The sequence below is a fragment of the Siphateles boraxobius genome, unplaced genomic scaffold (genome assembly GCF_051911475.1).
Source record: "Siphateles boraxobius isolate OS27281-9 unplaced genomic scaffold, OSU_SipBor_1 8, whole genome shotgun sequence".
NCBI classification, from domain to species: domain Eukaryota; kingdom Metazoa; phylum Chordata; class Actinopteri; order Cypriniformes; family Leuciscidae; genus Siphateles; species Siphateles boraxobius.
This window is the reverse complement of record NW_027509208.1, coordinates 23,580,770-23,607,461: the sequence shown is the minus strand read 5'-3', so window position 1 is coordinate 23,607,461 and position 26,692 is coordinate 23,580,770. Positions and strand designations below refer to the sequence as shown.

Here is a 26,692-nt window from a genome sequence, read left to right as displayed (position 1 = left end):
AGATCATTACACACTTAATTCACTTAATACACTTAACTCGCTGAAACTAGGTAACGTAGTCTAAGCCTATTGATGTTCGCTGATTTTAATCCCATACTGTATTTGTAGCGATGTCGTGATGCGGTTTGACTAGATATGAGTTTTACCTTTGATGACATTTTTAAGTAGTAAACGTAACTATCACGTTCAATTGCAAGAGTATAGCCTAAAAAAAGAACCCTTCACACACACACACACGCCAGTCAGACCAATTGCAGCAATGCATCACATATGTTTAAACTTTTATGTAGCCACGCAACAATCATTTCAGCATGCATTCAAAATTGTATTGCAGTCTTTGCGAGACCTTGTTTGTATTTCACGTCTGCCAAATACAGACAACAACAAAAAATTAAAGTCCCCAGCCTGTTGGTTTTTAATAAAGATTTGCAGTACTCATTTTTCATTTAAAACGCACGGAACAAAAAGTGCGTCAGCTTTTACTGCGTGTTCAACAACAAGTCATGTTACAGCTCTTCTTCAGCGTTAAACTACCAGAATACACAAATATGCTTAGATGCTTAGAGTGGTTATATTGTAACATCTTAAAGGAAAATTCACATATGAGATAGCTTTATAACTTGCATACTATATAACTTATAATATATAACTTAGGCCTATAACAGTTTTCACTGAAATAGACACAAGTTTAATATAACTATTCTGTTAATAAAACACACACAAAACAATCCGATTACTCGATTAATCGATCGATTAAGTGCTAGATTAATCGATTACAAAAAGAATCGATAGCTGCAGCTCAATTAGAATCCACCATTTGGTTTTTACAACTACTCCAGAACATTGGAAAAATATGCCAATGTGATACGCAAAATTTTAAGTTGCTTCATGCATATTTTGGAGTCTCGTGTAGCCAGATCTTCAGACTAACGGAATAGGGCACTATTTGAAGTAACAGCCATTTGTAGTGGCATTCGAAACCATAGTGGACATTATCGAGTGAACTCATTCAATCCCATAATGCACTGTAATAAAGAGTGTACAACTGATGAACGCTCAACAGCTAGAGAATACCCATAATGCACTGTGACGGTCGTGTCGAATGAATTCCTGCGTCTGACAAGAAGATCCATCCATCCATCCATCCATCCATTTTCCAAACCACTTGTCCAGGGTGGCTACAGCGTAATATCATACAGGTATAAATCGCTTTTTGATTGATTATTAAATTGTTTAATTATGGTTTATACATGCTAGTTACCATGACAGAGTTCAAGATAAATTGTTTCATTACTACTAAAGCTGCCAGTTTGCTAAGCTTCAAATGATTATTAAACAGAACAAACTATGCAAAAGCAGCATCGCTACTGGGAAACACAGTGTCCGAATTCGCTCATTCGTTTTCATTCACTCCTTCAAGTCGACTATATTAGTGGAGTAATGTAAGGGAAAAGTGAATGAGGGTATAGGGGGCAATTTCGAACACAGCCTTGGACCCATCGCAGCTTTCATTGGCCAAGGACCACCCAACAGGACATCTGACCGACATGTAAAGCAACCAATCATTAAGTTGATGTCCCTTGGATAACAGACCGGCGTGCATCTAATAAATTATCTATTTAAGAACATTGTGCAAGTTTACTTCAACAATGGAGCGTCAAACTTCTTAGTTGATCCTGATAAGCGCTCATTGATACAGTTAAATACGGCGGCTTTCTTTTTCCATGAGGGGGTTTGTCTTCATAACGCCTTTGTTTCCAGGCAGAACGTTAATGAACGCGTTCAGTCTTATCTGAATATGGCTTTATTTGGCTTGAGGAAATGGATAAATGATATTAACCAAAAATCATAACTTAAAAGAAGTATTGCTAATATTATTTCTCATTGATTATATTTCACTTGCACACACTTGCATATCAAGCTAAAGTAGAAGAATGTATTTTGTATGTGTATTTCAACATTTATTTAAGTGCAATGCCTTGCCCCATAGACTTCAAATGCACATGCAATTTATGCTAGTTTTTACAAACAGACCAAATTATTGTATTGCATCCAGAACATTCCTTTGATGAAGACTGTGAGATACTGTTATACACAGGATGCTCCAGTGGTTTCTGAGGAAAACATCTCCACACTTACAATGAACCCAAATGCATCACAGATAACAGCTGAATCTCTGACCTGAGAGAAGTTTGCCTGCCTGAATAATGTTGCTGCTTCAGGGGAATTCATAAATATACTGTGTGTAAAACGGCGGACGCCAAGACTTTCTACTTACCACTTCTAATATCTTCTCCTCCATTTCAAACACTGTGCAGTCCTGCAATTAAAAAGGGAGGATTCGCATGAGACACCACATTATGTTGAGTTCCCACAGGAAAATATGCAATGGTAAACATGAAATCAAAATACCAAAGAAAGTATTTAAGAAATGTAATATAAGGATGTGAAATCCGGAATGTGCTGGCAAATAGATGGAGATGGGTCTATCTCCTGTGTTTAATTATGGTTTAAAGTTAAGTTTGACGGGATAATTGCAGCAGAGTTTGGATTGTGGCGCTTGAGAGCTGTGAGTCTATGAAGAGCAAAAACAGAGCCGAGACATCGATCACAGTTATGAGCCCCCCATCCCCACTGAGACAGTCTCAGTAAAACCATATGTTTCTCTGTGCTTCAGGAGACATCTGTGTGTAAAGAGCTCATAAAGACATACCTTAATACACTCTTTGTATCATTAAACATCCTGCAAGTTTAATAGCTTAAAATGTCCTGATTATATACAAAGCATTTATTTAATCAAGCTCCAAAATAGCTTGTTTTGTTATTGGGTGACCTGTGACGTCACACTGGCAAATAGATTTGCATATTCCTGCCTCCAGAGCAAGACATTAAGGAATAGTTTTACATCGTTGCACCATAGGCCCCGCCCACTGGCGTTCAGTCACTACACGGCTGACATAGGCTTTCACTGCATTACAAACAAGTGGATGGTTTATTTTAATGGCGTCACGGATCACGTCAGATGTTTATATGTTTAATCGGTGCATTTTTTCTTCTAAACGAGGCACAGTGTAATGGAGAGTTCCCAAAGAAACTTTTGTTTAAGCATCCAGCTGTATTGGATCTGACAGCAACTGCATCACAAACCTTTAGTAAATGATTTCATAATGCTTTGTCTGTAAATGACGGTCTTATATGGATAATGTTTTTAAAACACAGTTGCCGTTTATTGACAAGCCTTAAAGGGGCAGCACCTTAAAAACGGGTCAGAATGAAGGTTGAAAATAGTTTTTCTGCATATATATTTGAGGGTTTTTTTGTGCACATATTTTCCGGTTTAAAAATGTTTTAAAGAAAGTAGAAAGTTTTAGCAATTTTGCTGTGTGTTTTGTCGTTTTCAAAAGTTATTTATGCTTATATAGCATTTATTCATTTTTATTTACTAGTTTTGGTTCATTTAGTTTTATTTGTTTTACTGCTTAAACAATGAGAAATGCTTAATCGAAAATGAAAAATGCTGAAAAAGCTGAAATACAATGTTTTTTGTATTTTATTTTATTTCAGTTAACCCTAAATTCAAGTTTTAGTTTTAGTTAACGGTTACCCTGGTAAAATGTGTATTAAATTTAATAATGTTTTACACAATATTTACTAAAAAAGAAAAAAATTTGAAAAAAAAAGAAAAGAAATTCTGCACTCGATAAAGACTAAATAATTCAATTATAAAAAATAATTATAAAATAAACGCTTCTACTTCAAACAGCAGTTATTATAATTTGTAACATGAATAATGTTTTTGATTGTACTTTTGACTGGTTTAATGCAAACTTTGTAAATGGTGTGTGACCATTAGAAAGCCTGCAGAGCTTTGACTTGGAGATGAACGATCATTAACACAGTAACAAACCTTCTGGACAGTAGTGGTCAGTTCCAGACAGAGCTGAATGATCTTGTTCTTGGTTGAGGTGAAATCACTGATTCCTGTGAGGGGGGTCCTGCACACAAAGACAGCAGAAGTGTAACTCATCCGAGGTGATCAAATGTTGGTGAATTCTGGTATGTGCTCGTTTCAAGCCCGAACATGCAGTGCAGTATATATGTACGTGTGCGTCTAAAGGCCAGCACTCTGTGTGATGTCACGGGGAAAGATTGAAGGTGTTTTGACTGGAGCACAAAACCAAAGCAATAGTTGGTGAGACAGCTGCCAGTAAAAATGACCATGAAGTTAATTTGCAGTTACGGTGTTTAAAAACGCTGGCAATGACCCCTGTACTACAATTCATAGCTAATAAGAAAATTCGGTGGCAAGCTAGCAAATTGTTGTTCTGAATATGTTCTCAAATGCTTTCTAAACATATGTTTTAGTTGTGGGTTCACGGAAAATTTTCACTTTTCCTAACATGAATAGAACGTTCTTCTAACGTTATTTTAAGAAAATTTGTTCCGAATGCTAACAGAGTCTGTAGAGAAAGAAAGTGTGTGTGTGTGTGTGTGTGTGTGTGTGTGTGTGTGTGTGTGTGTGTGTGTGTGTGTGTGTGTGTGTGTGTGTGTGTGTGTGTGTGTGTGTGTGTGTGTGTGTGTGTGCGTGCGTGCGTGTGTGTGTGTGTGTGAATCTCACATACCTGTCAAGCCAGGCCAGCATGCCCTTGGCAGCCGCTATCAGCTCCACCACAGCGGTGAGAAACACGTTTGGTGGTTTGTTCGGACTTACTCCATCATAAGATGGATTTTTCCTCCGTTCTGACGCACAGTTGTGCAAGTTATTGGATGCTGCTCGCATCTGACCTGCCAGAGTCTTCAAGTTATCAGTCTCCACACCACAGTTCTGCAAAGAAAAAAAATGTCCTAACATTAGTCTGTTTACATCAAGCTAGATTTTTACAGTTTCTAAAGAAAGTGGTGCTTTTCCGTTCAAAGGTTACAGACACAATGCTAGGATACTGGGTGTTTTTAGCATGTTGCTATTCAGGTTATTAATTGCAAATGTGTTATACTTAAAATTTATATTAAATGCAATTTGTTAAACTTAAGAGTGCTTTTTTTGACCCACTTAAGTAGGACTTAAAACAAAAGTTCACTTAAAAACGAAAATTCTGTCATCATTTACTCACCCTCAAGTTGTTTCAAACCTGTAATATTTTAATAATAATTTATTTTATGTTCAGCAGAAGACAGAAACCCATACAGGTTCTGAAACAACTTGGGGATGAGTAAATGCTGACAGAATTTTCGGTTGTAAGTGAACTAATCCTTTAAGTATGTCTTATATAATTTCATAATGATACAGCCAAATGAACTGACAAGCATTAATGGTAACTGAAATATACTTTAATGTCATCTTATTGAAACTTGTATGTCAATAACACACTTGTAATGATGAAGTAGCAGTTTAGTGTTCAAATAAACTTCAAAAAATTACTGAATAACACGACATAGTTAAAATGAGTTAGTTAACATATACAAATATGTGTACTTCTTTAAAGCATGACAAAATAATATTAAAACAATGATTTCAAATGTACTTTAAAGTGAAACTTATTTTTTTTAATTCGACATTGTTAGAAAATGCACTTTTTATAAGAAACAGTGGTAAGACTTGTGGTAAGACGTGTCCATGCTGCATGCACTAGTAATAACAGTAAATTATGCATAATAATAAGCCACTAAACACGAACAAAACTCATCCTTACCCTATAGTTGGTATATGTTGTTAATTGTTATTGCTTAGTACTAAATCATATAATTACACTGTAACAACGCCACGTGTAAATTAAATAAAGTGTAACTCGGGAACGTGTCTCCTCTAAAGGTATGTGTAAGTGGCCTTTAATTTCATTAATATTATATTATTTGCAAGTGCAGTGTTTATAGTTTATACTACAAGTGCACATTCAATTCAATTAAGTGCATAAGGGACTTTCCCTCAGTGTAAGTTTACAGTTTTTTAATTTTTTTTTTACCATTTTATTGTCAAGCTGACGTTTATATCTTAGTGGTTTGTTCAAATTCCTATATAATATAAGCTATAACAATAGTCATGCTAATAGTACCACTAATAAATGCCAAGCTTATCAAGTGCTAAAGCAGTTTCCATTTGTTTATCTTTGACTTTAGTGATATGAAATGTGAAGTATCTGGTATTTGTAATGCCATGTGAAAGTGGCTACAGCACATGGGTCATTCTCACAACATTCCCAGCAAAAAAATCCCATCACATTCCACTGCACTGGCCAGAGCCGACGCATGAACATGGTCACTGCTCGACTTCAAAAGAATTCCTGAAAGCCGTCTCTAGACCAAGCCAGACACTGACCGACTGACTGTTTGCATGGACTTGAAGTCTGCCAAAAAGTGCAGAGACTTTGGCCTGGTAAGTGACAACAACACAAAATACAGGTGTTTGAGAGACATATTAACCTGAGTTCAGGAATGATACAGGTGCTCTTCTGAAATCTCCCCCTATTGTTTTTGTATTATGATGAAGCTTTAGCTATGATGAGTTCATAATTTCAGAATTCTTAAAGCAATGATAAAGCTCCAAATACTCATTTCATGCTGCCCCCCTCAAAGATGAGGAGAAATAACTGTGCTAGTAATTAGCCGTAAAAGCAGAATCTCCCCTGGATCACAGTCTCCTGGGTGTGTTTAATGTTGAACGAGTTCTTGAGTTGAACTATTCTTTCGAAGCTCATGAGGTGTGTTATCATCAAGACAGATGTCGGGCGTGATTCTGGCCCACGGCAGATTGTCTCAGCCATCTGCTGTATTTGTAAATATAAGAAATATAGTCACATTGCAAGAAATAAAGTCACTTTTGTTAGATGTTAAATTACATTGTGAGATAAACTCGGAATTGTGAACTACAAATACATTCGCTAAATATAGTGAATCACAATTGTGATGTTTAAAGTTGAAAATGTAAGACATTAAGTTGCACATGTGAAATATAAAAAGTTGCAATTGTGAGATATAAAGTAATTGTTACAAAGTCGCAGTAGTGACAGTCACAACTGTTACATATACAGGTAAAATTTTGATATATTAAAATTCGCTCTTCTGACAGTCGCAATTGTTACACATAGTTGAAATTGTGATTTATAAAATGGCGCAATTTTGACAGTCACAGTTGTGACAGTCGCAATTGTTACATATAATTGAAATTGTAATATATAAAAAGTCGCAATTGTGACAAAGTCGCAACTGTAACATTATAAAGTTGCAATTGTTACAAATAGTTGAAATTGTAATATATAAAAGTTCACAATTTTGAAATTTGCAGTTGACAAAGTCGCAATTGTTACATATAGTTGAAATATTGATATTAAAATTCACGATTGTGACAGTCGAAATTGTAACATATAATTAAAATTGTGGTATATAAAAAGTCGTAATTGTGACAAAGTCGCAGCTGTAACAGTATAAAGTTGCAATTTTTACATATAGTTGAAATTGTGATATATATAAAGTTCACAATTTTGAAATTCGCAGTTGACAGTCGCAATTGCTACATATAGTTGAAATTGTGATATATAAAATGTTGCAATTTTGTCAGTAGCAGTTGTGACATATAAAGTCACAATTGTTATATATGTTGAAATTGTAATATATAAAAAGTTAAAAAAATTTAACATATAAAGTCACAATTGACAAATATTAAATCGCAATAGTAAAAATTTCAAAATATAAAATCCTAATTACGAGTAAGTCAAAACTATTTCTTTTTTAATCTGAGGTGGAAACAGGCTTTTATAGGATTCAGCCAATATAACTGCCCTTCCCCTATTTAGGACCCTCAAAAATACAAATATTCAGGTTAACCATGACAGGATGCTAGTTATTTATTATTGGTGAGCTGTTAGTTGTTTTGTTGAGAAAAACTAGTTTTTGTATGCTTGTAAACATTATTTTTCTCTTTGGTTTGGAATGGATTGTTCATACTCTTCTATTAATAGACAATCCAGATGAAATGGTTTCCATGGATTGCATTTTTTTTAGTTTTTTGCTTTTATTCGGAAACTTCCCTGTCTGTGCAGGAGCCACATCAGAAGTATGTGGTCATGCACATGCGCAGCCCAGTAACCTAAAGGAAACATGACTGTGATGCCGATTAAACATATATATATCATTATGGTATTTACATGCGACTTCATGGTTTCCTCAAAGGAAACTATGAAATTAAAATGCCTAATAAACTTATACCGTATCCTAAGAACCATGGTACTTTCCTGCAGTGGACCCGAGCCAGAGAGAGTTGGGGAGTTTAGCACGTCTTTAACGCTTATGAAAGCTATTTTTAAAAATAACCAGAGACCGAACAGATACAGAGCGCTAAAATGAGGCTGAGTCAATCTGCTCGGCGGAAACTACTGGAACAATGGCGTGACATATTTTCCTGCACTATAGCTTACTGTGTGTTTGTCTGTATGAGTTTGTGTGTGCGTGAGTTTGGCGGGGGGGGGGGACTGGGGGGGGGGGGGGAACTGGGGGGGAGGGCTCCCTGACAGGTGGGTGGGTGGGTCACATCTGTTTCCTGCTCTCCAGGAGATATCTTCCAGAACACTCTAACCAGGAGTACTAAAGCTGATCTCTCACAAAGTCAACACCGCAATTTCTATTACAGCCTTCACAGGTCCTCTGTGGTTCTCCACTCACTACTGCGTAGAACAGGTGACACTGACATATTAACAGAAAACGGTAAAACTTTTCTCAAAGACATCATTGTGAGCAGCAACCTGGTCTAACAGGTAGAGCTCCAACATACAACGTCAAACCACAAACCTTCCTTTTCATTTTTGCTGCAGGCATATTTTTACAAAGAACCGCACCTTTTGTGCAATTATGGAGAGATGTATAGCTCACCTTGATTAGTTCACCCACTGTCAATTGCTCACCCTAATGTGGTTCCAAACATAAACTCACCATAAAATAATGATCCATCAATATTTTCATGATCATGTATTGTTTAATTCATAGTCATGTTCTGTTTCATTGTCTTGGTCTTTTTAGTTTCTAGTGGTTTTGCCTGAGTTCCCATTCATTCATTAGTTTTCATGGTTCCTGATTATTCACACCTGTTCCCTGTTCCATTGATTATCTTTCCTTGTGAATTTAAGACTAAATTTCCTCAGTTCAGACCTGTTTTCAAAACTTTGTATTTTCAGGCACCCGAAAAGTTGTTGTCGTGTAAACAAATGGCCAAAACGCATAAAAAGTTTTACGTTTTTTTGTTGAAAACGGTGTCGTGGTAAACAGCCCTTTAGATTCTAGTGGTTTTGCCTGAGTTCCTATTCAATAATTAATTGTCATGGTTCCTGATTAGTTCACACCAGTTTCCTGTTCCGTTGATTATCTTTCCTTGTGTATTTAAGCCCTCAATTTCCTCAGTTCAGATAACTCAATTTGGTAAGTTGGGACAACATTTGGACAATTTTTGGACAAAAACTTCTAAGCAAGGTCAACAAAACAACTTTTGTTAGCAACATGTTTTGTCTTGCGTTTATGTTTATGGTGGTTGTGTTTTCCTGATCGTTTATTTGTCACTCATAATCTTTATGTAAGGATTTTTATTAGGATATTATTATATTAAAGTTCTATACTATTTCGTCAAAACAAATAAAAAATAAAGCACTAAAACTAAACCCCAAAGAATATTTAAATAACTTAAAGCAACACCAAAGAACTTTTCCTCTGTGGTCGCTCTACAGGTTGGAAGCGGAATTGTCCATTACTGCTGTCGTAAATAATATAGCCTACCGCAGCCTACTGTCGCACGCGCACGCTCGCTGTTTATCCAGCACCGCCTTTGGAATCAACAATGGCCACAGACAAGGTAGAGTATGATGCATGATTTTATGAAAGACATCCCAAACGAAGAAAAACTAAGCGATACAGACCACGTCAGGCTATGGCAGACGTGTCATTTAACCTATTGTAAGTCGATGTACCATTACAAGGGTCTTGGAAATATATTATGAAGGTTGAAAAACTACATAGTGTTACTTTAATGTGTTCTATATTTATAAGTCATACATGAATGAAATGGGTATGAAACGGATAAAAGTTCTGGAATAGTACCAATAAACGGAATGTGTTTTAAATACAGTCATTATATATTCATCATCAATTAAACTGATTTATTTAAATATCATGCATTTTAACTGAATATATACTGCTGGTTTCACAGCTAGCTGTTTGTACTTTTACACTGAATAAATAGAATTTTCACAACGAACAGATTTATGCTGATTCTATAAAATTTGAATAAAAACATTTTGAATTAAAGCTGCAAGCAGCATTTAGCGGTGTTCAAGCAGTTAAGGCCTTTAAGGCCGTTAAGCACAAAAGCATCAAAAGACATTAAGTTTTATGTAGCAAGCATTTAACCACTGACATCATAGATGGAATAGAACATGTTTTAGCATGATTTACCATGATATACCACATTTCAGTTTGATTTTTCTTGATTTACCATGTTCCAGTATGATTTACCATGTTCCAGTATGATTTACCATGTTCCAGTATGATTTACCATAGTTTACCATGATATACCAAGTTCTAGTATGATTGACCATGATTTACCCTGTTCTAACATGGTTTACCAGAATTGAACACATTCTAGTATGATTTAATATGATTCTAACATGGTTTACCATAGTTTACCATGATTTATCTTAGTTTACCTTGATTTACCATGTTATAGGATGATTTACCATGATATAGCACATTCTAGAATGATTTACCAGGATTCTAGCATGATTTACCTTATTTACTATGATTTACCATGTTTCTGGCGTTATTTACCATGATTTACCACGTTGATAGACATTATGTGAAGCATCAGAACAATTGAAGTGATAAACTCTGACAAAATATGATTGTGTTATAATAGTAATTGTTGTATAAGTGATTTATTATTGTCTATATATATGAATGCAAAAGCACATGTGAAAAGACTATTAATAAGTAGAGAGGGCAGTAGAAGACCACTTACTGACTCACTTTCATTTTGAACACACTTGATTTCACCAGTATTCTGCACTAAAACAAACCAGTTGTTAACTATATTATGCATGCTTACACACAGACACACACACACACACATGGGATATGTTATTGTGAAAATCTCTTTTAATGGTATATAAGCATTTTGACAGTTATAGCGCCACCTATGGTCCGATCTCCATGAAACTCTGCATGCTTCTTCACCATGTCATGACACATGTGCTCATCAGTTTTTGTGAAGTTCTGAGTTTTTATTTATGATTTATAGGCTTTTGAGTGTATTTTGACACGCCCCCTTTTCTAAACGACCCTGTTACAGTGAACCAAAGGGCAAAGTTCAACTTTTTTTGATAATTATTGATCTAGAGAGTCCAGAGAATTGTCCTAGACTGGTCTGGTTCCGATCAGGCAAAAAACCAGGGACTAGTTCGCAAAAGTAGGTTTTGGACAAAATTGGCCATAACAAATGTTTTGTTGCTCAAATCGAGAATCCGAGATATACATCTTGTCCGTCTTGAGCCAAGGAACACAGTGGTGCAAAAATTCCAAGTCAAACGGTCTAGGAGTTATGAGCAATTTAGTACTTTTGGTTGCTGTAGCGCCACCTATGGGCCAATCGGGGTCATACTCTGATAGGTTCTCCCCAAACTGAGGCCCTACCACCTGGCCAGGTTTCAAGTCTCTAGGCCTTACGGTTTGGGCTGCACGATGCGTTTTAGGTTTTTTTTTTTTTCAAATAGCAATTACAATAGGTTTTCAGCACTTCGTGCTTGAACACCTAATAAATGATTGTTTAAATAAAATCAGACATAGATGCAAATAGTTAATAACAAAAAAACTATGCCATGACCAATATGCATCACTCTAAGAGTATTAGTTATTTATAGATTAATTTTAAAAGTGTTATTAAATGATTAGATAACACTTTATCTATGGTCCACTTTAGATATTTCAGTAACTATAAGTAACTTTCCAACTACATGTCAACTAACTCTTATTAGTGTATTGTTAGGTTAGTGTTTGACGTTAGGGTTCGGGTTAGTAGAATAAGTTGACATGTAGTTACAAAGTTACTTATGGTCAGTAGAATGTCTAAAGTGGACTATTAAATTAAAAAACCTGTACGACCTGCATTTCTTTCCTCTGTGGAGCACTAAAAGAGATTATAGTCAAACTGAGTTGTTTGGTACTATATTGATTATTGTCAATGTTAAAGACTTTTAGTCGAAATTGGATGTTTATAGGCTACATTTGATTTAATTGTGCCTCACTTCATGAGGGTAAGTAAATCATTTTTGGGTGAACTGCCCCTTTAAAACACATTTGATAGTGTTACATATAAGCTTCCTTATTTAAAAAGAACCATTTGAACGTACAAACAAAAAAAATTGAGATAGAATAGAAAGTGTCCAATGAGTGTCTCTTCATGGTGCAGTCTCCTATTATTAAGTCCTGTGTCAGTCTCCTGTCCTGAAAGAGAGGTCTCTGAATGGACGCAGTGGACACTATTTGTTCCAACTGACCCTCCCTATTCATATCCAGCACAATGTTGGCACAGAACGACAGCTATAGCACGGGTTCTGCGATAAGAATCAGCACTGCCTACAACTTACAACGATCCACACACATCCTCAGTTTAATACAGGCAGAATGTTCATCTAGTCCACCATGTATTTTTAAGGTGCACTTTCTGGTCATTAAAACTGTCTGAAAGGGGGGGGGAAAGAGAGTGGGGGAAGTCAAGAGGAAATTTAGGGAAGGAAGTGAGAGCGAACAGCTGATCGGAATGCCTGGGAAATCTCTGCTTTCCTGTTCATGGCAGTCTCCACCTATAACACAGCTCACGCTGGCGAGAAAGTTCTCTTGAATGTTAGATGAGGCCATTTGAGTCAGAATGTTAAGCTACTTGTGTTCAAACAGTTGTTTATTGTCAACTGCTTTATGTGGCCAGATTAACAGTAAAATAGGGTTATTTTAGAGGCATGTGACTTACTGTAATTAGGCTCTTTAGAGAAAATAATGTATTATATAAGGTCACTTTGGCAATGCTTGGAATAGCACACTACAATAACACTGCTGCATCAATGGCTACGACCATAGCTCAACCACTTTAGTCCAACTCACAAACAAATGACGATCCTTTTAATTATTCACACAGACAAATGAAAATCTGACCAATGATCCAATGACTTTTTCTCAGAATTGCAAGATGTAACTGAGAATTCTTTCTCACAATTCTGAGTTTACATCTCGCAATTCAGACTTTTTTTCACTCAGAATAACTTTAGAATGTAACTTCAGAAATCTGCAGGCAGATCAGTATTATATGGGGGGAAAAAGATTTTCAAATTGTAAACACAACTCTGAGGGATAAAGTCATAATCGCGAGATATAAACTTACTAATTCACAATTACGAGAGAAAAGTCAGAATTGTGAGATAAAAAGTCACAATTAGCTTTTTTTATATTTTTATGCGGAGGCAGAAATATACTGAAGCCCGGCGCATGACATGCAGGGAAAAAAAGTATAGAGGCCACAAATTAACAATTCGTTCCCAGGACTTACTAATACGTCTGCATGTTTTACTAATTTGTTCCCTCATTTTAAGTAAATCATGCACACGATATAATAATTAATTTCCTCGTTTCTCTCAGTACTAAACTGAGTTCTTTTCCGCTGCTTTTCCTGGTTGCATTCGCACCACCAGTAGGAACTCTGAAGTGATGTTAGCCACGCTTGTTATTGTGACTTTTATTTTGACCGTGTGGGGGACTTTTATTTTGACGGCGCTGAGAATGGCACAGCCTGAGCAGGCATCGCTCACATTCTCCATTAGTTTATGATCTGTTTAACAGTCCGTACAAATACGTTATTATATCTACTGTCTACTTTCTTTGTATAACAGTTCTATGAAAAAGTATTAAGTCACCTTTATGTATATAGCACGTTTAACAATATAGATTTTTTCAAAGCAGCTTTACAGAGATAATAGAAAATTAAAGTAACAGAGATTGTTTTGGCTTTACAGCAGCTCTAGAATAAAGTTTTTGTCCAGCTAAAGTTAGTTTTGATTGCTTCACTTCCGTTGCAAAGATATTAGCGTATGCCGTGAGGTTTATGTCCAATGTTGCTAACTGAGCAGAAATTCATAATCATGTTTTGCTTGGTCCAAAGTTATGTTGGATTTTCTCCTCAAGTTTGAGAGGTCCATCTATGACTGTTTTCCGTGTTCGCAGAGTTAGTTTGTAGAGTAAATATATATATGCTATAATCTGAGAGTTGACATTGCCTTTTTAAAAATGTGCTGGTGTTTCGCGTGCGTTCGGCCAGTCAGCGTATACTAACATCACTGATAGGTCCTATAGGGCTGGTTTAGACTATACTCTAAAGTAGGAGCTAAATTAGTTCCTCCAAAAGTAGTTCCTAGAACCAAAATCGTTCCAAGTTCCTGCAGTGCAAAAACGGGAACTTCCGCCAATAGTTCTAAGAACTATGAAAAGCCCCTTATGTCAAAATTGTGGCCAGTGAAAATGCTGAATGGCTAGTAACTTTGGAAAACCACTAGCCACAGTTGCTGGTGAGCAAAAATTTTAATGTCAAGCCCAGTACAGTATATATATATATCATTTTATACCACCTCTCAGAGACATCTAATTGGATGTGTGGCAGAAAAACAGCATCTGATTGGATGGGAGTGAGCTGTTGGGCAGATTAAGTACTGACCAATGCACAGAGGAGATCCACAGCCTCCAGAATCAGCTCCTGATGTCCTACACGGGTCACCGCCAGCTCCTCCAGATCCTGATGCGAAATCTTCAGAAGCTGCTCTCCATTGATCTTCTCTCTCTCGAAGTTAGAAACATACTGCTGGAGACTGTCGTCCAGCCCTGAGAGACAGACAGAAAGTGAGAATGAGGGAGACAAAACACAAAGACACTCTTTCAGGGCGTGAGCGTGGATCCGCATGTGTTTTGACACCACAAGTGTCTGTGCAAACATTGAGACGTTGTGTCAATATAAGACATTTGGACTAGTCTGAAGAGTCCCACTCCTCAGTGTTTCTCATGCACAAGTGTCAGTTAGCTCTGAGATCAGATCATTGTGATATAGGAGTAAAGGAATAAAGCAAGATCACACTGTCCTGTGGTTTATGTAAGTGAACTCCATGTGTGTGAGAAAATTTAGCCATGCTGAAGTTACTTAAACAAACGCACAATCGGCACATAAGTTAAGTCTGACAAACGGCACAGCATGTTGCTGAAAAACTCGTCTCTTAGCAACTTTGCCTGTGATTTCCCAGAGAAAATTATGTCAATTTAACCCTTTCATATGATCTCATGTACAGCTGAAATGAGAAGGAAAAATTATAAATATAAGGGTTGGCATAAATGGGTGAATATCACAAACTTGTCAAGACCGAATCTGGGTCATATTTGACCTCAAAGTCAAAACGACAGTAATAAAAAATTACATTTTATATTAATAATAAATTTTAAAAAGTATATAAGATAATTATAATAATTAAATAATAACAATTAAATAATACATAAATAAAACATATAATAATATATACAATTTTATATATCTAAAAAATATTATAAAATTATGTAAAAAGTATTATAAAATATAAAATTCACACATAACTGTAATGCAAAAAAATATATAAGATTTATATTGTAAAGTGTTCATCATTGTGTATGTTATACTCTGATTTCAATTAAATATAGTATATTGTACTACAGTCATTAGGATCATTGCTCAAAATTGTTAGAATTACAAAAAGAAAAAATCCAAAAGCAAAATATACAGACAAAAATACGCAACAAATCGTGCCCGACGTGCGTAAACGCAACTGACCTGTGCTTAAATTCTATAAGGAATTTTCTTACCAAATGAGCAATTGATGCTTGAAATTTCACCATCATGTTTAATTAAACAGTGACTTTAATCAAATGAATCACCACATCATGTAATTAATTTGATTAAAGTTTGATTGACTGCTCTAGTCATAAAGCAAAATTATCCTTAAAATACACTGCAACATTTTTTTATTTGTTGAAAATAATTGAAATTATTTAAATACGTTTTACAAGATAATACTATTTCAGTCTTTCTACCTCAAAATGTCACGTTTAATTCAGTGCGTTATTTGCCGTTTCTTTGTAGTCGTTTGTTTTATAGCAATTTCTGAATGAAAATAGTTTCAAATTAAATCCTACACCTTTTTTTTGCAGCTTAGGCTTCATTACAACTTAGGCTTTATGCATTTTATGCATATTTTCTACATATTCTTTTAGTCACACTTTAGTTTAGGGTCCAATTCTCACAATTAACTAACTACAGTCTTAACTACAACCTTTGCCTTAATAAACTCATAATTACTGCTTTTTAATAGTTAGTAAGGTAGTTAAGTTTAGCAATTGGGTTGGATTAAGGGATGTAGAATATGGTCATTAATTTGTGCTTAAATGAGCACTAATAACAGCCAATATCCTAGTAATATGAATGCTAATAAGCAACTAGTTTAAAGTGAGAATTGGACCCTAAACTAAAGTGTTACCATTCTTTCTATCTTGGAAAGAAATGACCTGGACATGTTTAGGTAAGTTTCACTCTTATTTGACTCATTTGAATGCATTTCACTGGAAGGCTTTGCAAACCAAGTCTGGAAAAGACACAGTTAAAGCTTTCCCCCTCTCAGTTTTAGCTGAAACTCTTGTCTGAAGGGGAGGTGAGCTCAAAACAGCCTTCTGTCCTCTCTTTGCGGGACCACCATATAAAAAGTGTCTCTTTGTGGGGGGTAGACGCCCCTTTTAAAATCAAAGAGAAAGTGAGAAAAGGAGGCAGAGAGAGTTCAAAGGGCAGAGTTAGGGACTCCTGAATACCCCTACTGAGAGACAACAGCTGCATTTTCTGAGCTCAAAAAGAGAGACACAGTGTCAATGGAACCAGCAGAGAAAAGCTGCCACATACGAGAAAGAGTCAGCAATAATGGTCCACCAATGTAGTGAGAGCAAACTAACTTCAGCTTTTGTTATCGCTAATTCTCAGGGTATTTCGGTTAAATTATGTGGCAAGGCTAAAGGGATGCAGGCATGTGCCGTTCAGTGTGATTGACATGAACATTTGGTGATGAAGAGTTGCTGTGCTGTGTGGATGTCTGTAAACTGGTGAAATGGTGAAGTGAAAATGTAGGTTAAGTTTCTGACAGAGATAAATTTCCAAATCAGAATCAGAATCATTTTGAAAGAAGTTCCAGCTCCTCCAATCTTAGGGCTTTGACAGTCTCACGGTTCATAAGAGAAATTTGAAGAAAACAGAAGATGAAAGCAAATGTCTTTGGGTGGAGAAATGTTTACATGATCACATGCTCTGCGTGCCTTCAAATCAAACATCAAAAGAATAGTTCACCCAAAAAAGATCATTACGATCCAAAAGGAACAGAAAACATCCTTATAAGCGTCATAAATATAACCCATTCGATGTATCTTCTTATGATTCATTCCACGTCTTCTGAAGCCAAAATACCTTAGCGTGAGGATTTCAAACCATTATTCACTGACAATCTTCTCTTCTGCCAAAGCATGTCATATCAATCTTAATAAGGATGAGTATGATCAAATAATGACAAATAATGACAGTATGAACTGTCATTACAAACTAATAAGTGGAAGCTACCATCAAAAGATATCTGTTGAAAGCTGACAAAAATAAAAGTTCTCAAGAAGGATCCCTGTGACAACAACTTCTAATCTTGTTTAGAAAAATGCCTCAGATATAAACACTTACCCTGGTGGGTATATTTAGCTGAGATAATAATGTTCACAGTATCTCATACTGTAGCAGTTAGGAAGCTTGAAAAAGTTGGACTTGGACTATTAATGCATGAGGTCTTTCACGCAGGCTACATGGTGGGAAATAGCAAAGACTGTATATACACAAAGATAGTGCACTCATACTACAACGACTGGGAGAAAGTGCAACGCAAAATATGGTGGAATAAGTCCCGCCTTCTAAATAAAAGAGCCGATTCTCAATTCGCAGCGAGTTTGATTGACAGGCGATCTGACCAAACCATCCACCGAATCCGCCATTTTGTCCGACTAAGCAGTCAGGGGAGTTAGTAGATTAACATTGTGGATTTTAACTTTCCGCAGTTTAAACATTCCTTTTAATGTTCATTCATGTGTATTTGATGCTATAAATTAACTAGAAGGATTGAAGGAAGAGATGATCAGTTCACGAGCAGCTTTAACTGAGGCGCTACAGCGATCTGTTATGATGCATTAAAGAGCAACAAAACGGTATAAATTTCTTTTAAAAAAGGACCAAATCTGAAAGCTGAGACTTTGTTTCATATCAAAAAGTAACCTGAACCTGCGCTTAGGACTGCGCATGAGCACCAGCTGCTGAAAAATATGCTTTTTTAATGCTATTTAGCATAAGAAACTAAATTTATAAGACAGTTATCAAATATGACATGTAATCGTAAGCTTGGTGAACAGCTTTGGAGAATGTAATATTTCCCCATTCAAAGAGATTGGATCTGCACATTAATGAAATAGCAGTCCGAGAGGCGTTTCAAGATGGCCGCTGTGTGAAATGACTTGCCTTAAAGGGACTTTGGGAAACAGACATTGCAAAGCTCTCTAATCGTATCCACTGACCCCTCTTACATCCAAATGACTAACAAGTTCAAAAGTTCTGTATCAGAGAGCCGAAGCACCCGCGTTTCAGTTATAAATGAGAGAGTAGAGTGTCTCTCTTTCCTCCATGGCCTGTGTTTACCTCCCCGTCCCCTGTCCCGGTGGAGTCTCTCAGTAACAGAGCTGGCCTGCTTCCCATGAGACAAGGGCACTGAGAAAGTCAGCTTGTGTACAAAAGGCAGTAGCAGTGTGTATTTCCAAAGCTATCCTACTGAGCCTTTGGAAACCTGAAGAATGTTTATTGTTCTCCGTGTGCGACTGAAACTCTTCCAAGATTCCGAAACGGTCCTGAGCGTTACTCTTCCACTCCATATCGAGGCCTGCAAGAGTCATTCGTCAGCCCTTTTTTTACGCTTTAGAAGAAGTGTAAGGGAAATATGCAAACAAAATATTTTCACCTAAAACAAATCATGCATCACACTGAGGACTTCACAGACTGTCCTCCCTGCCTGGTCAAGTGCATCCACAAATATCCTAATTTCAAAAGAGAATTCATTAATTTGTATTGCAACCATTAAAAAAAAAAAATCCTGCTAAACTTCCAGTTACCATTAAGTAGCCAGTTTTATTTTGCACTTTTACCTTTCATTGAATAACCATTCAAATGCCTCTCTGTTGAAAATCCAAGCTGTATCTGCATTAGGAAGCACAACAAAGAAACAGTATTACAATACTCCAGATGCGCTTTTCCCTCTAGTCCAGAAACACACATGTAAGTATGCTGATTCCAGCTAAGTAATGATAATACCAACACAATGGAAGTGCTTGGCCTTGTTGTATACTTATATTTTGTTTACAAACCTCACTCCTCAGTGGGTAGATAGATTTACCTTCAAATGTATGTGATATTAAACCAGAGTGTTGCTGAAAGCAAAGCGCAAACCTAGCCTCACAGACGATTTCAGAAAAATCATGATTGCGACAAGCAGTAATCTCTCACAACCCAGCTAACATTCTAGCAAGGTTTTCTCAAAGTTGTACAACTTAGTACACTTCTTTTTCACAAGGGTGGCAAACAACTCTCGTTCTTTGTTTTTCGCTCAGTAACAATTGATAGGCTAATCGCTCAGTGCACTTACTTACCACACAGCTAGTTGTTTAGCCTTATACAGTAGCTTGCCTTATAACCTAAGCAAATGTTCAGATATAGTTATAATTTCTATATAAATAATACATGTTTGTTTGACTAGGCATGTGGTCTTAGGCAGAATCGACCGAATTAATGCATGGCTCACTGTCTTGCAAAGTTAAAACTGCTTTCACATAGTTAAGTTGTAAAGATGTAGAGCCATCATTGTTAAACTTCAAGTTTTTGTTTTTTTGACAAAAGTCAATCCTGCTTTTTAGCAATAAATAGCACAAAGCTTTTCACGATCAAAACAGCCTATTCAGCTTGGCTGGTCTTGTCATTTACAACCGTATTCACTGTTTAGCCAGCCTAGACTGTGGTCAGCTCATCACTGTGGACACGTGCTCAGTTGTCGGAGCTGTGAATAAGTGAAGTTTGGCAGACATTCCTCAGCCTGGGGGGTCAATAGAGGGAATGTTTGCTCCGCCCCTCCTCACCCACTAAAAACAAGTGTGCGCATGGAAAGCAGGAGTGGATGAAAGAAACATTTGGTGCATTTTGATGTCCCTTTCAATGGTGCTGTGACATCAGTCTTCTTCATCGGCAGGAGATGAGGGACTTGTTACAAGGCAGTATTGGGGGGTGGGGCAGAGAGAAAGGGAGGGAAAAGAAAATTTCCTCTGTCCAGACCCTCCAGAACTCAACAAAGCATCCACATAGTCGGCTGTCGGCCTGAAGCTCTGCTTGTGTATTCTGGGGTAATTCCAGCAGTGACATAACAGCTTCCTGTTCAATAGAGTTTGAGCTCATTGAGACTCAATTATCTTGATGGTGCCTGAATAATACTGTTGAATAGAGACACTCTCTTTTTGTAGTGGTCAAATAATAAAAAACAGGATTTATTTCACATGCGACATATATCAGAAATCATTTACATACATAAGTCTTAAAGGTGCAGTAATACAATGTAAAATTATGATGCAAGATACCTTGACTATAGGATATTTCGGGGGAAATATGAAGTGTATGATATGGCCCCTTTAAACCCCAATTAAGATAAGTGGTGCTAATCCATAAAGAAGTGTAAAAGCAGAGTCAGGTTATGAGAGCAGTGCAAATCAGTGAAAGTACATCAGATTGCTAATAAGTCATCTTAAGTAAGTCATCACCCGCTGTAAGCAGCAGCAAGTGAAGCCGATGCATTTCTCAGCAGTTACATGTGCCACAGGAATGAAATAAGCAATATGAACTTGGAATGAACAGGGATGGACAGATGGAAAGATAGAGACAAACAGATAGAAAGATAGATAGATAGATAGATAGATAGATAGATAGATAGATAGATAGATAGATAGATAGATAGATAGATAGATAGATAGATAGATAGATAGATAGAGATAGATAGATAGATAAAGACAGACAGACAGACAAAAACAGACAGACAGACAGATAGATAGATAGATAGATAGATAGATAGATAGATAGATAGATAGAGACAGACAGACAAAAACAGACAGACAGACAGACAGACAGATAGATAGATAGATAGATAGATAGATAGATAGATAGATAGATAGATAGATAGATAGATAGATAGATAGATAGATAGATAGATAGATAGATAGAGACAGACAGACAAAAACAGACAGACAGACAGATAGATAGATAGATAGATAGATAGATAGATAGATAGATAGATAGATAGATAGATAGATAGATAGATAGATAGATAGAGACAGACAGACAAAAACAGACAGACAGACAGACAGACAGACAGATAGATAGACAGACAGACAGATAGAGACAGACAAAAACAGACAGACAGATAGATAGATAGACAGACAGATAGATAGAGACAGACAAAAACAGACAGACAGACAGACAGATAGAGACAGACAGACAAAAACAGACAGACAGACAGACAGACAGACAGACAGACAGACAGACAGACAGGCAGACAGATAGATAGATAGGAGTGGGGGTGGAGTTAAAGTGTGTTTGTGTCTGTGTGTGTGTATGAGTCAGAGTCAATGTTGCTTACAAAAGAAGAAACTGCCGTCTCCGCCTGATACACAAACAGTCCAACCGCAGTCACGCAACACACTCATGTGTGACAACAATTCATGGATGAGTCCCAAATGAACCGACAACACAACGATGAGTCTGTGTTAAGGTGATGATGTCAGGAAGGTGTGGCCAGGATGTACAGAGGAGATTTAATCACTAAAAGGAAAAACTCGTCCTCTGTATTGAGTGAAGTATGTCAGTCTGGTGAAATATGCAGGCGTGTTCCTGCACGATTCCCGCCGATAGCAGATCATTACATCAACAGCTTTAGGCAATGTGGCATATTTTCAGCTCAATGTATTTCTCCACCTGATTCATGTGAATGGCTTATGGGTTATACATATGCAATATGTGTTAAAGTATTTAAAAGCAGCACTTATTGTTTTTAACCGAGGAGGGGACTCGCAAACATATTTGTATTGTTAAGTCAAAATGTCATTGAAACTGCAGTCACGTTTGGCTAATTATCCACTCATTTCCTGCAGATTGCTTCAAAAGCAAACAATTTTTATGGCTAATAAAATACATACCAGGGTTCAGTAAACCTGCCGGTGTGTAAGCGTGACCTCATGAGGGCATGTAAACAGTCATGTAGTGGTTAGTAATGCTGCTAGTTTTTATCAGTAACTCCAGGATTCAAATGTAAACACAAGGCCGCATGCTTGAGTCCTGGATCTGTGACGTTTGCTGATTCACTTGGAAACCAAATATATGAACTATTTAACTATATAGTGTTCATATATATTTGAAAATCTTTTGCACTTTCTATTCATCAAAAAATCCTGAAAAAATGTATCACAGTTTCCACAGAAATATTAAACAACACAACTGTTTTCAACTTTGAATGAGAAATGTTATTTGAGCAGCAAATCATCATATAATAACGATTTCTGAAGGATCATGTAACACTGAAGACCGGAGTAATGATGCTGATAATTCAGCATTGATCACAGGAATAAATTACATTTAGAACATGAAACTCCATTCATTTTCTCCATAGGGAAATTGATTTTGAACGATAACTTATAAACCTTTAAAAGACAGACCTACTGTGAGCTACAAGGTTGTTCATCCATGGTATTTGCTTCTGCTGAAGCTGTCAGCCCGCATTATTTCAACCTAGTTTTAAAATAATCATGTTGAACAGTGGAATTCCTAGTGAAAATGTACATTACCCATGATGCCATACAGAAAATTACACCAATCAAAGAGTCGAAAAAGCAACACACTTTAGATCCGCCCACTCCACATCTGTCTGGGAAAAATGAAAGGAAAAAACTTCCGGAACCAGCGCCGCTGATAATGGGGACGGGCGCTAAAGCACTCTATCATCAGCCAGTGTTGATTAATAGAAATATACAGACTGATATGTCTGTTTTCATCCAGTTAGTTTAATGATGGCAGCTGATCCTAGATCAGTACACTTGCTTTAAGCCATGCTAGAGACCCGAGTATATCACATCTGTTGACTTCAGCATTGAGGCAGCTTTTATTGTCCCGATATACGCTAGTCCTTCATTAGCATTAGCCAACTTTTACCAGAGTCTGAACAGCAGGTTTAGGACCTTTAAGGTGGTTCAGTTTATAATTAGATGCATCTGCTGAAAAGTTCTCTCTATTTAGATGTGTGAGAATGGCTTGGACCAAAACCATCTCAGAAGTCTTTCACATCACATGACCAGACATTTCTGATTAGCAGAGAATTATAGGTATTTCATATTGTAGTGGACCTGGACGCTTTACTGAAGGTCTCTGCTAAGTGAAAGTTTTTATGGTTTTTATGTTGTTTCAGGCATTTGGAGCAGGGTGGAGAGCATGTATGGAAATGTAATAATTGCAACACACAAATAATTGCAAGACTTCCAGAATTAAAAAAGGATGTAATTTGTTTGGTCTAACAGAGACACAGTCGTTCATGACTTCTGTCCTCATCAGCATTTTCATCTTCACAGTCTTCTATAACTCTAACAACAGCCAATGAATGAGATGGAAATGGAAATAATACCAAAAACAGTTCTTAAAATGACCCATAATGATGTATAACATCTTTTACTATTGAAATAAGTGCTAACAACATTGACATTCAAATGACCCACAACAAGAAGTCCAACCTATACAAAGTAATTTGCTCATATGCAAATAAATGATTGACTCTTCAATGGAATAATGTACAGGAAGTGAAAATTTCCATTCCTGCAATGTATCACTTTTTTTGATAAATTCAGAAGTTAAGCCTATATGATGATATGTTTAATCACCAAAACTAACAACAGTTAGTTAAAAAATACCAACTGATATTGTACTATTTGCAGTGGATAGTTTATGTAAGGATGGTGTAATTATAATATAATGATTGTAGGAACTATTAAACTCTATTACTTAAAATTCTTGTATCACAAAACTGTAAACAACACTCTGCATGGTCATCAATATGATCTCCGTTCTCGGATATGAAAGGTTTGGCAGAAGTTTAGTTTCGATTATATGCTTTGGGAGGAATAAATAAACATTTGAGTTTCTGTGTTTGGTTAGGGATGTAGATTTTACCCTTACAAACATTTACCATGGTAATCATACTTTTTGACAGAAGTTAATATTCACTGTAAAAAAAATATATATATATATATATATATTGTTTGTTTAACTTAAAAAAAAGTGAGTTACCTGGTTTCCTTTGAAAAGATCATTGAAAAAAAAATTAATTTTGAGTTAATACAACAAAGGAGATTGATTTAATAAATAGAAATGCAAAATATTGTTATCTCTGAACAACATTAATCATCTAAGTTGATTCAACAAACGACAAAAAGTTGTGATAAATCATGAAAAATATTTTTTGGGACCCCCTCAGAGATGAAACATCTCAAGGTTTTTTTTAATGATAAACAAATTTTGAATAACAATAAAACTGCAATATAAGTTAATTTAAATACTTAATATATATATATATATATATATATATATATATATATATATATATATATATATATATAGGCTATATATTGTTTTTAAACTTTTATATTATTATATTCTTAAACGGTTAATAAGACAATTGTGTATATATTGTAAATAAAACTAGATACCGGTGAATTTTTTACGTACACAAAGTAAATTAATTAAATGAAGTGTGTGTATTATTAAAGTGGTTTATATTCGAGAACCAAGGAATTCAGTTCGTACCTCTGATCCAGTCCACAACCTGAGTCGCTGTCCACTTGGTTATCGGCTCCATTCTTCTTATTCAGATGTTCAGAAAGTTTCGGCCAAGTTCTCAAACTCACGAAAGTGAAATAAAGTTTCCCACTTGAGCGTCCTTTCTCATCTCGTAACAACTGAACACTGAAGATCGGACCACAGGAACAGCACTGAAGCTCGACACACAGACCGAAACTAAACACGAGAGAGAGAGAGAGAGAGAGAGAGCGGCGGATCATGTTACACTCAAAGGTCAAATTTATATCGCTGCTAAATCGTCTGAATGGCGGGTCAGTGAGGGTCAACACATGACTCGCCGTTTCATGTGAGAAACGTTATTCCTAAATATCTGAGGTCAATTTAAAAGTCATAATGTCTCAAAACACGCTATTTAAGCGACAAAAAGGCATAGGTTCGGTAAGATGTTTTGTTTGTGAAAAAAGTATCTTCTGCTCACCAAGGCTGCATTTATTTGATCGAAAATACAGTGAAAACAGTGTTGTGAAATATTATTAGGCTACATTTAAAAAGAGTTTTCTATTTTAATATAGCCTTTTTCTTTATTCCTGTCATTAAAGCTGCATTTACAGCATCATTAGGCTCCAGTCTTCAGTGTCACATGATCATTTAGAAATCATTATAATAGGCTATTCTATTATGATTTAACGATTATTTCTTTTCTTCTTGTTATTATTATCAATGTTAAAAACAGCTTTGCTGCCTAATATTTTTGTGGAAATCATAATACATTTTTCAGCACTCTTTCTTTGATGAATAGTGAGTTCAAAAGAGCAGTATTTATTTGGAATATTTCTTTCAACAATTGTAAAAGTATTTTCTGTCACTTTTGTACAATTTCCTGCATCCAGTCTTATATTATAGGCTATTATATTAATGTATATTGAAGATAAATGTATTTCTCACTCTTTTTATTACATTAAATTCATGTTGTAGCCTATTTCTTTACATGCAGGACAGAATAGACTACTTAATCTTTTTGGACAGTGCATGCAATATCCTGGGAGCTAAATAAAGGTAAAACATTTCAATTATGTTCATATAACTTTTCTAATAAAATTGTGAATGGGAATGATTGAAAGAAACTGGTTTGGGTATTTGAGTTTGAAAGTTCCCTGTGAAAGTCCTTTATTTGCATCGCACAGCCCTCTACTGGCCATAATTTAAAAGTACAGATGAAAAACCTTCCTCTGATCAATCACCATCTCAATCTTCCTCAGGTTTGAGCTTTCTTTCTTTCTTAAAGTCCCCCTGTAGGCAATAATTGTATACCTTAAAACGTATCTTTGATCAACAAAATTACATATTTAAAAAATAAAAATTTTTCTTCATGCCTTGAAGGGACTATGTGTAGTTTTTTAGGTATTTTATTATCTAAAATCATTATTTTTATTCATAAATATGAAGAATTTATTATCTTTATATACATGTGACGGGTACGTCCACGGAGGCTTCCATGTCGTTCCGCCCATAGACATCCGCCATCTTCAAAAACTATAATAGCAGAGAGGGTCAAAAAGTACTAGGCCAACGCGTTTCCACAAATTTGCGTTTTCGTTCAGCCTCACGTGACTGAAAGCAGCAGAAACGGAGGAGCAGAGCAGTGAGAGGCGCTTGTCACTGCCCCGGCAAGTT

The 26,692-nt window shown here is 36.1% G+C and overlaps 1 protein-coding gene and 1 long non-coding RNA gene across 2 annotated transcripts in view; one reads left to right on the top strand and one right to left on the bottom strand.

The window, feature by feature from the left end:
• cnksr3 (cnksr family member 3) overlaps positions 1-25,320 on the bottom strand; it is a 40,962-nt gene extending 15,642 nt beyond the window's left edge. The window contains exons 1-5 of the mRNA XM_077220447.1: positions 25,025-25,320; positions 14,726-14,889; positions 4,623-4,825; positions 3,908-3,995; positions 2,279-2,320 (exon numbers count right to left, since the gene is read on the bottom strand). Coding sequence (XP_077076562.1) covers positions 2,279-2,320; positions 3,908-3,995; positions 4,623-4,825; positions 14,726-14,889; positions 25,025-25,076 — 549 coding nt within the window. The 5' untranslated portion in view covers positions 25,077-25,320. The remainder of the gene's footprint in view (positions 1-2,278; positions 2,321-3,907; positions 3,996-4,622; positions 4,826-14,725; positions 14,890-25,024) is intronic.
• The window catches only part of LOC143729281 (uncharacterized), a 108,305-nt gene that overhangs the window by 53,450 nt on the left and 28,163 nt on the right, over positions 1-26,692 (top strand). The gene's annotated exons all lie outside the window — the stretch shown is intronic.